The sequence below is a fragment of the Polypterus senegalus genome, chromosome 18 (assembly GCF_016835505.1).
Source record: "Polypterus senegalus isolate Bchr_013 chromosome 18, ASM1683550v1, whole genome shotgun sequence".
Classification (NCBI taxonomy): domain Eukaryota; kingdom Metazoa; phylum Chordata; class Cladistia; order Polypteriformes; family Polypteridae; genus Polypterus; species Polypterus senegalus.
Window position 1 is genome coordinate 21023926 of NC_053171.1, and position 14162 is coordinate 21038087.

At 40.1% G+C, this 14162-nt stretch overlaps 2 protein-coding genes across 7 annotated transcripts in view; both read left to right on the top strand.

The window, feature by feature from the left end:
• The window catches only part of LOC120518516 (D-glutamate cyclase, mitochondrial-like), a 46359-nt gene extending 37344 nt beyond the window's left edge, over positions 1-9015 (top strand). For both annotated transcript variants that reach the window (XM_039741353.1, XM_039741354.1), the window contains exons 13-14: positions 2397-2548; positions 8462-9015. In XM_039741353.1, the coding sequence (XP_039597287.1) occupies positions 2397-2548; positions 8462-8602 (293 nt within the window). In that variant the 3' untranslated portion in view covers positions 8603-9015. The remainder of the gene's footprint in view (positions 1-2396; positions 2549-8461) is intronic.
• Positions 9016-9265: 250 nt separating this feature from the next.
• Positions 9266-14162, top strand: part of dglucy (D-glutamate cyclase) — a 90884-nt gene continuing 85987 nt past the window's right edge. For all 5 annotated transcript variants that reach the window (XM_039741536.1, XM_039741538.1, XM_039741541.1 and 2 more), the window contains exon 1: positions 9266-9325. The gene's annotated coding sequence lies outside the window, so the exon portion shown is untranslated. The remainder of the gene's footprint in view (positions 9326-14162) is intronic.

Consider the following 14162-nt stretch of genomic DNA (forward strand, 5'->3'; position numbering starts at 1 on the left):
TTTGGGACTGTGTTGGGCCTGTGGGACATGGGGAAGATGTGCCCCATGGCTGAAGAAAAATTTAAAACCTTTTTGTTTATGTTTATTCGTGCCTCTGCTGTCAGCCTGTGTCGGGTCTACACCTATATAGCGCCTTTGCCACAGTGTATATACAGTGGGATGCAAAAGTTTGGGCAACCTTGTTAATAGTCATTATTTTCCTGTATAAATCATTGGTTAAAACGATAAAAAATGTCAGTTAAATATATCATATAGGAGACACACACAGTGATATTTAAGAAGTGAAATGAAGTTTATTGGATTTACAGAAAGTGTGCAATAAGTGTTCAAACAAAATCAGGCAGGTGCATAAATTTGGGCACCGTTGTCATTTTATTGATTCCAAAACTTTTAGAACTAATTATTGGAACTCCAATTGGCTTGGTAAGCTCAGTGACCCCTGACCTACATACACAGGTGAATCCTATAATGAGAAAGAGTATTTAAGGGGGTCAATTGTAAGTTTCCCTCCTCCTTTAATTTTCTCTGAAGAGTAGCAACATGGGGGTCACAAAACAACTCTCAAATGACCTGAAGACAAAGATTGTTCACCATCATGGTTTAGGGGAAGGATACAGAAAGCTGTCCCAGAGATTTAAGCTGTCTATTTCCACAGTTAGGAACATGTTGAGGAAATGGAAGACCACAGGCTCAGTTCAAGTTAAGGCTCGAAGTGGCAGACCAAGAAATATTTCGGATAGACAGAAGCGACGAATGGCGAGAACAGTCAGAGTCAACCCACAGACCAGCACCAAAGACCTACAGCATCATCTTGCAGCAGATGGAGTCACTGTGCATCGTTCAACCATTCGGCCACTTTACACAAGGAGATGCTGTATGCGAGAGTGATGCAGAGGAAGCACAAACAGAGCCGCTTGAGGTATGCTCATGCACATTTGGACAACCCAGCTTCATTTTGGAATAAGGTGCTGTGGACTGATGAAACTAAAATTGAGTTATTTGGGCATAACAAGGGGCGTTATGCATGGAGGAAAAAGAACACAGCATTCCAAGAAAAACACCTGCTACCTACAGTAAAATATGGTGGTGGTTCCATCATGCTGTGGGACTGTGTGGCCAGTGCAGGGAGTGGGAATCTTGTCAAAGTTGAGGGGCGCATGGATACCACTCAGTATCAGCAGATTCTGGAGACCAATGTCCAGGAATCAGTGACAAAGCTGAAGCTGCGCTGGGGCTGGATCTTTCAACAAGACAACGACCCAAAACACTGCTCAAAATCCACTAAGGCATTCATGCAGAGGAACAAGTACAACGTTCTGGAATGGCCATCTCAGTCCCCAGACCTGAATAGAATTGAAAATCTGTGGTGTGAGTTAAAGAGAGCTGTCCATGCTCGGAAGCCATCAAACCTGAATGAACTAGAGATGTTTTGTAAAGAGGAATGGTCCAAAATACCTTCAACCACAATCCAGACTCTCATTGGAACCAACAGGAAGCGTTTAGAGGCTGTAATTTCTGTAAAAGGCGGATCTACTAAATATTGATTTCATTTCTTTTTTGTGGTTCCCAAATTTATGCACCTGCCTGATTTTGTTTGAACAATTATTGCACACTTTTTGTAAATCCAATAAACTTCATTTCACTTCTCAAATATCACTGTGTGTGTCTCCTATATGATATATTTAACTGACATTTTTTATCATAACAACCAACGATTTATACAGGAAAATAATGACTATTAACAGGGTTGCCCAAACTTTTGCATCCCACTGTATATACTGTAAATATATATATATACTTTTTTTTTGAATGGTCAAATGAAATTATATTTTTTATTTCTTTGTCAATTTTTCACTTTCACTTCACACTTCATTATAGGTATTGCAGATTCAAGGTACTGTAAGGTTGTCATAAACACTGATCATGGTGGTGATGGCTGGCATTCTGATTAGCATGTGTGAATGAGAATTTCACTGCACTCTCTACTCGTGACCATATCAGCCTACTGTATAGTGCCCCTTTGTGGGACTCTTGCTCGGAGTGCTGATTTATAAGCCTAAATTGCATGTTAAGATTGACAACTCCTTATTTTTAGGTCTTTTCATTTACTTAATAAAATGATAAGGTTTGTAACGGTATAGTGCCTTTCAGGGTGAAAACCATAGACATGACGTATACATAGCCTAGAGACTTGCTGAGATTACACAGTGAGGCAAAAGTGACATTGCAATTTGCAAAGCTCCACTTTCAATCAGGAACATTTTTCTCCCACAATGCCATAGACGATATGAGTGCTGTTAGTAGCCTTTCAGAGGAGTCTGTCATACTTTCCACTATTTATACTATTTTTAATATTAAATACTGGTAATAAAAATACTATTTTCTTATGTCTCCAGGTGTCTCCAACTGGGGTGGCTATGCCGTGGCTTGTGCCCTCTACATCCTCAATTGCTGTCCCATCCATGAACGCTACCTCCGGAAAGCTGTGGGTCTGCCCAGATTGTCAGAGAAGCCATTCTGGACTGAGGCTCTCCCTGTGGTCTCCAAGGTGCATTGACTGGTGCTATTAGGCTTACTAAGAGATGGCTCTAGACATTAGTAACACCACTCCAGTGACAGTTTCTAGTGGCCATTTCAAACAAACTGTATGCAAACTTGTTTCATCTTCAGATTGCAGAAGTGCTTCTATATCATAATATTCAGTTCACAAGGTTCAAGGTTGCTTTATTTAGTCCTGTTTACACAAGAAAACATGAAATTTGCCTTCCCATCTAATAACAGGACAGAATGAAATGAAACAAAATAAATACAGCAAAAACATAGAGGTTGGAAACCATCCACCTAAAGACTCCCAGGGGTTCACACATTTGAGACTTTAGTCAATCTGAACGCACTTAGTTCAACTGCAGAAGCAGACTGAAATGCCTGGAGGAAAACCACAAAATCCCAAGTGTAGGCAGCTAGCATTCTGAATGTTTACAAAATTTAAGTCCACAAATTTCCTTTTGTCTACACACACATCACTGATTCTGGTGATATGGTTTCACGTCCACCTCATCTTTATTTAACTTTTTCATAAGCAGTTTTGCCTCATTAGTCAGGCCTGATACAGCCTATAATTTCATTTTTCTCTGACTCTCAGTATATAGTGGGTCATTTGTTCCGGCTGCTTTTTTGTTAGACTAAACTGATGTGCAAAGGGTAAATCCCACTGGTAAATAGTCCTCAGTGACTGGGTTTGTAGCACCAGCCCAATCTTCTGTTGACAGCAGTATTTAGTTTAACCACATTCACTTTATCAGTTTCATACTTTGTATTTTGTATTCTTCCCAAATCCCCAAAATATGCATTATGGTGACGGGTTCCCTAATTTGGCAGTGTGTGGGTGTTTGAGCGAGTTCAGTTCAGTTTATTTTTGTATAGCGCTCTACACTCAGAGTCTGTGCAGAGTACTGTGAGAAGTTCACAGGTCAATGCAATTACAAATGTTATACACCATTAACTATATAATGAATACACATAAAGACAGTTTAAACAGATAGGAAACAAAGTAGTTTGAAACTGATCAACATAAATGGAGAACAGCAATATAATTCCATTAATTCATTGTGGAACAATGGTCAGTTGACAACAAAGGAGAGAAAAACAAAAGCTCCAGTCAGCAGCATCCCCAAAGAAAATAAACCCATGGGGGATCCATGGTCAAATGTTAGAGAGAAAGTTGAAAAGAGAGTCACTTACTGTTCTGGAGACCTCGGCCCACTGGCTGCCGACCCCCTACTGGTGAGTCTACACCACAGTCTGTGCTGGACCATCTCAACCTGATGGCAGAATCTTTACATCCGAGTCAGTGTGATCTGTAATGCGCTTGAGTACCGTGTAAGGTAGATTCCTGCCTCATTCCTTGATTTTCTTGTAGTCTTATGATGGAAAAATTCAGTAAGAAAAAAAAATGAAGAAATGAAATCCATGCTTACAAAATGTTCAGAAACTGACTTTCCCATCCATAATCCATTGACACCACATTTTCTGGGTCATGCTTCACTGTCCTAGTTTTGCTAAAGTCTGATGTGTTGCTGTGATCTCGTAAGTGCCGGCTAATGTTTGACTGACTGAATTGACATTGGGCCTTGAGCATGGGAAAGATGCAATATAAATAAAATGTATTAGTAGTATAGAATTAGAATTAGAATTAGAATTAGAACAATCTAGACGAGAACAGGCCATTCAGCCCAACAAAGCTCGCCAGTCCTATCCACTTGCTTCCTCCAAGAAAACATCAAGTCGAGTTTTGAAAGTCCCTAACGTCTTACTGTCTACCACACTACTTGGTAACTTATTCCAAGTGTCTATCGTTCTTTGTGTAAAGAAAAACTTCCTAATGTTTGTGCGAAATTTACCCTTAACAAGTTTCCAACTGTGTCCCCGTGTTCTTGATGAGCTCATTTTAAAATACAAGTCTCGATCCACTGTACTAATTCCCTTCATAATTTTAAACACTTCAATCATGTCACCTCTTAATCTTCTTTTGCTTAAACTGTAAAGGCCAGCTCTTTTAATCTTTCCTCATAATTCAACCCCTGTAGACCTGGAATCAGCCTAGTCGCTCTTCTCTGGACCTTTTCTAGTGCTGCTATGTCCTTTTGTAGCCTGGAGACCAAAACTGCACACAGTACTCAAGATGAGGCCTCACCAGTGCATTATAAAGGTTGAGCATAACCTCCTTGGACTTGTACTCCACAGATCGTGCTATATAACCTAACATTCTGTTAGCCTTCTTAATGGCTTCTGAACACTGTTTGGAAGTTGATAGCTTGGAGTCCACTATGACTCCTAAATCCTTCTCATAAGGTGTACTCTCGATTTTTCGACCGCCCATTGTGTATTCAAACCTAATATTTTTACTTCCTATGTGTAATACTTTACATTTACTGACATTAAATTTCATCTGCCACAAATCTGCCCAAGCCTGTATGCTATCCAAGTCCTTCTGTAATGATATAACGGATTCCAAATTATCTGCTAATCCACCTATCTTGGTATCATCTGCAAACTTAACCAGCTTGTTACTTATATTCCTATCTAAATCATTTATATATATTAAAAATAGCAGCGCCCTAGCACTGACCCCTGTGGAACACCACTCTTAACATCGCCAGTTCTGATGAGGTTCCTCGCACCATCACCCTCTGCTTCCTGTGTCTGAGCCAATTCTGCACCCATCTAAAAACATCACCCTGAATTCCCACTTCTTTTAACTTGATGCCCAACCTCTCATGTGGCACCTTATCAAATGCTTTCTGAAAGTCCAGATAAATAATATCATAAGCTCCACTTTGATCGTATCCTTTTGTTGCCTCCTCATAGAATTCCAACATGTTAGTAAAACACGACCCCTTCTGAACCCATGCTGACTGTTCAGAATAACTCCTGTCCTTGTCATGTGTTGCTCAATCTTATCCTTAATAATTCCTTCCATTAATTTTCCTGTGATGCTTGTTAAGCTTACTGGCCTATAGTTGCTTGGATCTGCCCTGTCACCCTTTTTATATAATGGGATGATATTTGCCATTTTCCAGTCCTTTGGAATCTCTCCAGTGCACAGTGACTTCCTAAAAATGTGTGTCAAGGGTTTATATATGTACTCACTAGCCTCCTTAAGAACACGAGGATAAATATTATCTGGGCCTGGTGATTTGTTTGATTTCATCTTATTTAATCTGAGCAGCACTTCTCCCTCTACAATTTCCAAATCCCTCAGTACCTCCTTAGTAGTTGTGTTTACCTCTGGCAGGTTATCCACTTGCTCACTTGTAAACACCTCAGAAAAATGTAAGTTTAGGGCATCTGCTATTTCATTGTCTGTATCTTTTAATTCCCTTTACTATTCCTGATGAACTTGACCTCCTCCTTAACTGTTCTTTTACTACTAAAATACTGAAAGAATCTCTTGGGGTCTTCTTTCGCCTTATCTGCTATATTCCTCTCCAACTGTCTTTTAGCCTCTCTGATATCCTTCTTAATGGTTGCCCTCATTTCTCATACGCTACGGTTCTCTTTGCAGTCATTAGTCTTATATGCCTTATACAGCAGTTTTTCCTTTGCAACTTCTTTTTAAATCTTTATTAATCCATCGTGGAGATTTTTTAGTTTCCTATTACTTCCAAATTTAGGTATGTATCTGTCCTGCATTACATGTAAAACATTTTAAACCTGTTCCACTGCTCCTCGACTGTCTCCACATTTAAAAGCTTATCCCAGTCTATCCTACTTAGACTTTGTCGCATCTGCTCAAAATTAGCCCTACTAAAGTTCAACTTAACAATTTTAGTCTTTGCATCTGTACTCTTACAAAATACTGAGAATTGTATTACATTATGGTCACTTGACCCTAGTGGTTCAATCACCTCTACACCCTCAATTCTATCCTGATTATTACAGAATACTAAATCCAGATAGGCTTCACCCCTTGTTGGTGCTTTAACATGCTGTGTTAAAAACAGTCGCGATTACTTCTAAAACTCCTGCTCTTGTGCTCCTCCATCTGTAAGGTTATCCCAGTTAATATTTGGATAATTAAAGTCCCCATGACTATAATATCCCCTGTAAACTTGCCTTTTGATATTACTAAAAGATGTGTGTTGAAATTACTGTCTGAATTGGGTGGTCTATAACACACTCCTAAAATGAGACCTTTTCCCTAATATTTTCCAGGCGAAGCCACATGTCCTCACTAAGATGGGGCTCATCATCCAACTGAAGATGACTTACATTTAATTCCTGTTTGGCATAAACAGCAACCCCACCTCCTTTTCTGTTCTGTCTATCCTTCCTAAAAATGTGTATCCCTCTATGTTACACTCATCCCCATCTTTGTTATTTAGCCAGGTTTCCGTTATTGCTATAATATCATAATTGTGCTCTGCTACATACAACTCCAACTCACTTACCTTATTTTTGATACTTCTAGCATTAAGGCAAGCTATTTTTAATGTGTTAATCCTTCTATCTTTACGTGTTTGCTTAAAATTTACATTACTATGCATTTTTATTTCTACACCATTGTTTGTTCTTCCATGTATAGATCTAAATCTGGCCTGTCCTAAACTCCCTGCCCCCCCATTCCCTAGTTTAAACAATCCTCGACTAGCCTACACATACGCCTCCCCAATACATTGGTGCCCCTCCGGTTCAGATGTAACCCGTCACGGCGGAACAGGTCCCATCTGTTCCAAAAGGAGTCCCAATGCCCCATAAACCTATACCCTTCTACCCTGCACCAAGATTTGAGCCACGCGTTAAGCCTTCTAATCTCCTCAATCTTACCTGGACTGGCGTGGCACAGGCAGAACTTCGGAGAAGACTACCTTGTCAGTTCTGCTCCTCAGCTTGGTACCTAACTCTTTGAATTTGGATCGCAGTAGTAGTAGTAGTAGTATTACTGGCTGTTGCACACAAACCTGCAGCAGCTCAACTAACATTTTTCTGGAGGAGATCTGAATCTCAACACAAGGATATATTAACTTTTAGATAAAGACAAGGAGATCACTATGCACTATGCAAATTATGCATTACACTATTTATAACTATATAATTATTACATTTACAAACTAGTCCAAAAAAGATGGATATTAGACAAATAAGGTAAAAAACACAATTTCCATCCATCCATTATCCAACCCACTATATCCTAACTACAGGCTCACGGGGGTCTGCTGGAGCCAATCCCAGCCAACACAGGGCACAAGGCAGGTAACAAACCCCGGGCAGGACGCCAGCCCACCGCAGGGCACGCACACACTAGAGACAATTTAGAATTGCCAATGCACCTAACCTACATGTCTTTGGACTGTGGGAGGAAACCGGACCACCCGAAGGAAACCCACGCAGACATGGGGAGAACATGCAAACTCCACACAGGGCGAACCCGGGTCTCCTAATTGCAAGGCAGCAGCGCTACCACTGTGCCACCCACACAATTTCCACCTAAGACTAAATGGCCAGATTACACAGTAAATCTACAAAGTAAAAAACTTCATTCCTTTAATTTTTTGAGGGTTGAGTTACATAAGCGCAGGGCACTAACCAGTCCTGGATGGAATGCCAGTCCAATCTCTTGGTACACACTGCACCACTATAGATTTGCAGATTATCACAGTACATGATTATGGCCTCTAGGTGAAAACCCAGAGAGAAAGGAGCATAATGTGTTAAAAGTGTACATGTCTGAAATTGGAGCCAACAGGAGCACTTGGACTGTGACCTTCACCAGGTGAAGCAGTTAAGAAAATGAGAGGAGTTCCTGGGGAACTGTGCTAACACTTTGGTGATCTCCTTTCAAATGACAGTAATCCTTTTAATAATTAATAATATTTTTAAATGAATGGTTATATGATTAACATGAACTAAAGGCTACTCGATACTTCTGTGACAAACTGGATTCCTTTGCTTTACTTTGCAGGAAGAACAAATGATGCACATTCAAGTAAAGTTCGGCATCCGAAGTGGTAAGACTGGAACTTTGGGAATGGAGGTGGATGGCCTGCCATTTTACAGCACTCATTCAGACATGATTCAGCAGCTAAGAGATATCACTTTGTAGTTCCTGATATGAGGCCAAGAAGTTTTTAGAAGAAGCATTGGACATTTCACTTGTTTTCCAGACTAATACTGTAGTTGCTCATATTGTTTTAATTTTTTTTCCTCAGGTGTAAGTAGCTATAAGTTTGTAAAATGTAAATAGTGTGCAAAATAGCCTGTAGTAAATGGTGGTTTTGGGGGTTGGTTATGGTGGACCCATTGACTGTACTTTGAAATTGTACTCTGGTACCAAATATACAGTAATTTCTGAATGAAGAATGTTGTCTGCTAGAATATGCGTATCTTAAGTTGATTATTCACATTATTCATGGTGGTGAACAACAATACAAAAAAAACCAGGCCAGCATCACACGAAAATGTCACTTTTCATGACAAATATGCACTTACTGTCTATTAAAGACTAAAATGGCTCCATTCCAAGCATTTTCCTTTGAATGCTGTTATTTTTACATTATCTGCCAGTCAAAATTCCCTCCCACTGGTCCCTGCACACTCCTGCTGACTGATGGGAACTGAAGCCCTCCTGCTTGCACTGCCACAGGTTCATCTGAGTAACGAACGGGCTTGTGTATTGAACTGTAGTATGTAGTGATGCTGCACTCTGAGAGCCTAATGAAGCAGTTGATTTCACTTTCTCATTTTTAGGTGCTGGTTTACACTTATCCCAACCTGAACATTGTTGGCATTATGACATCATAACTTTACATAATGTTGTTCCATACAGGTAAGCACTAATACCTGCTTGGCCTTCTGATTTATTTGTTTCCTAAGAAAGTGTCCGTCCGCTTCTGACACCCTTTTAATTTAAAAGATGCCCTCTCCTTCCAGGCCCGTAGCCTGCTGTCACACAGTCATCTTGCTCAGTCCATCCTATGCACTTGCACAGAGTAATTTATAACACTATCACAGGTTTTTTTGGTGTAGTTTTCGAGGGACACACCACAAATTTGACTTTTATGGGGATCCTAGACCCCCATCACTCTCTGTATTTTCCACCTTGACTGCAAATCAGTTTTTTCCAATTATTAGTTCAAAGACAGAGTGAATGTTATGGGGCTCTACAAAACTCGCAAATCAGACTTTACTTCTGAAAACTGGGCCTTACGGCTCCAATATGCCTTTGAAAAATATGGTAGGCCTCACAAAAAGCAAAGCAAGCCCCCATCGCCCCCAAAGCTTAAGGAGCGGGCTTTGCAGCCTGCAGAGATGTAAAGGAGCCAAAGTTTATATTTTTGAAAAAGGAGAGGGGAACCATAAAGCCCCTGGTCTATAAATCTCAATCTACTGTATATAGTCTTCATTTGGGTCTTGATCTTTGTTTGTCCGCGAATGAATTAGAAGAAGCACTAGATGGCAGTAGCGAGACAGCTAAAACATAGGCATTGCATTAAGAATCTCCTCCAGGCTTATACTACTGAAGACTGCAGTACTCCAGTCACACCTCAAAACACAGACATTCAAACTAAACAAATTATTGTGCTTTAAATTAACTAAAGAGATCTTCATTTAGATCTTGATCTTTGTTTGTCCATGAATTCCATGCATCGTAGACCACCTTCCAGTTTAGTACGTTGTTGTTACTCACGGATGTCAACAATGTGCCGGAATAACTAAAGGGGTGGTGGACAGTGTTATGCTGGTTAGCTCCTGAAGCCTGGTTAGAAAATGAGATTAACGAAGATAAAAGGTACGTGACTACGTAACATATGAATGAAAGAAAGACAGTGGGTAAAATGAATGACAACGTTTCGGAAATTATTATTGTTACGTTGTAGCCGGCGAGTGCTGCGCGTCTCACAGTTGTACCGTGGCTTGCTCACATGTCAGTGAAGCGATCCCTGTTTATGCTTTAAAGAGCCTGGATACTTATGTGGCCCCCTTTTATAACCATTGCTCCATGTATATTGCCTTAGTCTTTGGATTGCCACAAAGCAACCTGCGAGATTGGAGAAAGGTTGAGAAGACATCGTGAGAGGAAACGATAGCGTCGTGAAAACGATTCGGACAGTGATTCCGAGTGGGCCGTTCCTATCGAATCGATATCCAAGGGTTTTCTTTTTTAATTTTGGTTCCTTTATAAAAAATCATAATGCTGTGGGACGAAGGGCCCAGTTCACGACTGGCAGCCGCGTTTAAACAGGGAGCCCTTCACAGACAACTTTAACACGTGCAGTGTAGTTGGGCGCACATGTCTAGTACAAAAATAATGTTTAACAAGGTCCTTAATTATAAAAAAGCAGAGCAATTTAAGAAACAAAGAAAAAATTATAATGGGCAGGCAGTCATAACAAAGGAAACCGAAATATGACAAAACAAAGTCCACAATCCAAAAATCAGTATTTAATAACAAATAAAAAATCAATAAGACACAGTATGCTAGTGTTAAAATGTGCTATTTTTGTTAATTTTTATTGCCTTCTCTACGAGGTCTGAGTTTATGTTGTACTTGAAGTAAGAGGTTTTAGACCTCAAGGATTATGCATTTCACATTCATTTCTTGCATTACGCAATATTTACGAAGTTTAATTTTAATAAAAACTTATCACAACTCCATATTGTTTATAGTAGAACGTAGATTGTTGCCACAGTGATCTTTAACCAAAATCTCCTGGTAATATACGATGTATCATGTTATTCAAAGGGCCAGCATAAAGACCGGAACATTCTATACTAGAGTATCCAATATTAGAATTCCCATTTTGGTGTGCATTGCATTATTTTGATTTGTCTATTTCTGGTTACAAACTTAATATTTTTCTGGGTAAATGGTTGATGTTTTACTTCACGCTTTATACTTGATGACTGGTCGGCTGTCTTTTCTGGTTTCGACTCCAGGGATATATATTCCATACCAAATTCAGAGTGAATTATGAATTTCAAAATGTGAACACAGTAAACTAATCATATCAAACATCTACACAGGAGTAAATAGAGCATTTTAATATAAAGCCATACTTTAATATACAAGGATGGCATGGTGGCTCACTGGTAGCACTGCTGCCTTGCAGTAAAGAGGCCAGGGATCACGTCCTGATTTTTTCCCTGCCTGGAGTTTGCATGTTCTCTCTGTGTCTGTGTGGACATTTCCTCCCACAGTCCAAAGACATGCAGATTAGGTGTACTGGCGATCTTAAATTGGACGGTGTGTGTGTGAGTGAGTTCACCCTGTGATGGACTGTCATCCAATACAAGGCCTGTCTTGCCTGTGCTAGCTTGGATAGGCTCCAGCACCCAACCCCAAAGCAAACCCTATTCTGGACCAAGTGGGTTAGAATATGACTGACTTTAATATACACTTATTTATTTTCTCTGTACATCTCCCTGTCAGTCAAACGATAATATAAAAAATCCATGTTTGATTGTCAATATATATATATATATATATATATATATATATATATATATATATATATATATATATATATCTATACTAATAAAGGCAAAGCCCTCACTCACTCACTGACTCACTCACTGACTCATCACTAATTCTCCAACTTCCCGTGTGGGTGGAAGGCTGAAATTTGGCAGGTTCATTCCTTACATCTTCCTTACAAAAGTTGTGCAGGTTTTATATCGAAATTCTACGCGTAATGGTCATAACTGGAAGCAGTTTTTCTCCATTTACTGTAATGGAGATGAGCTTCAACGCCGTGAGGGCGGAGTTTCGTGACATCATCACGCCTCCCGTAATCACGCAGTACATAGAAAACCAGGAAGACTTCAAAAGCGCTCAAGAAAACATGCATTATATAATTGAGAAGGCAGCGAAACAATAAGAAGCGGCGAGTGACATATACAACCATATTGATGAGTTCTGCTACTTGAAACAAAGCACGATGTAAACCTACACTTTAAATTAAGTTCATAGACAGGCTGCCGCTGGCGTTTGTAATTTAGTGCCTGCCCATATAAGGCCGTCCGTCAGCGGCAATCCAATAGCAAACTGCCACGGGTAAATATTCACGGGTGAAGGACTGTGCTTATGGAGAGGAAGATGAGATGGTCAGGGTGGTGTTTGACACAAACTCAGCGAAACTGCGAGAGAAAGTTTTAAGTGCCAGGACTAAGGTAACATTAAATAAAGCTATGGACATAGCACGAGATGGCACCAGCACAGCTGGGAACCTTCGATGAAAGTACACCGAGTGGCTCACGTGAACTGGCGCGAGTGCACAGATAAAAGCAACAGTTCCAAAGAGCTGAACAAAACCGATTACACAATTGAAAAGGCAGCAAAAATATGAAGCGTCTGATAAGCATATTCATAAATGCAGCTACTGTGGAAACAAAGCACACGGTGGAAAAAGTCAATGTCCCGCTAAAGGAAGACAGTGTAAAAAAACCCGTGCATGCAGTGTGTCAGGTCTCAGATAAAGAAGAAGACGAGCTGTTTATTGATGCAGTAAGAAACGAATCGATGAATGAAACCTGTCATCTTTACAACGATTGACAAACACGGAATGTAACTTGAACACAACACATCCTACAAATACGAACCTGATTGAAAGAAATAATGATAATCAAATCCTTGATGGCAGCAACAGCACAGCTGAGAAGCTTCGATGCATGTGCTCCATAACGCGTTAAAAAATAATGCATTTAATTACACTTTGCATTACAAGCAAAGGGGAGCTTTTGTCAATGCATGATTTCCTGGTACTGTACACCGATTACATTGATCAGCGCATCCCGATTCATTTTACCCTCGCACCACCTTAGTTTGAGAAGAAGTCTGAAAAAATATGAGGTTAACACAGAAAAACATCACCAATTCAAGCTTTATGAATAATCGATTCGCCATCAATAATTTTTTTGGTTTTATAATTTTTCCGCCAATAGCCATGATTAAATGAACGGTAAATAAAGTAAGAGCAAAGCGAGGTGACTTATTAAGGCAGGCATATATATGACAGCAACACTCATGACAATGTCAATCATGTTACGTTATTATTAAAATGTTTCCTTTTCTTTTTCATTACTTCTTTAACACACTACTTCTCCGCTGCGAGGCGGGTATTTTGCTATATATATAATATATGAATTACCTCCAAAGAGCGCTGAGACTTTTGATATCATGAACGTGTGTACAAAAGGGGTCTCCTGCCCAGCAAAAGTCGAGCAGCCAGCGCGCGTGCATAGCTGTGCCGGCCTTTGAGACGCTGACTGCGCTTCTGCTTTAAGTCAAAGTGAGCACTTTTAATTTTTTTCATCCTCCCCCTGCGCTATAGCCCAGACAAGTGCAAACACGGGACCCCTTTTCTACACCACGGCAAAATAATATTAAGGCGATTCACACTTTCTTTTGCACGTATACGATTATCAGGTCCTCAGCTCGGATTATGAAGACACGCATACGAGTGGAGGACTCACAGTGCCATCACAGCCGATTAATGGCGGGGACGTCTCACCAGTCTACACAAGACCCAGCGCGACTGTCCCCAACAGGCGATCATAACGTCAGCGAACACATCTCTCTATACTATATAAAAGAAAAAGGCAACTTTCCTTTCTTTACACCTTTTTTCCTTTTATCCCAAACCAAAGCCTTTCTCTCTTAACAC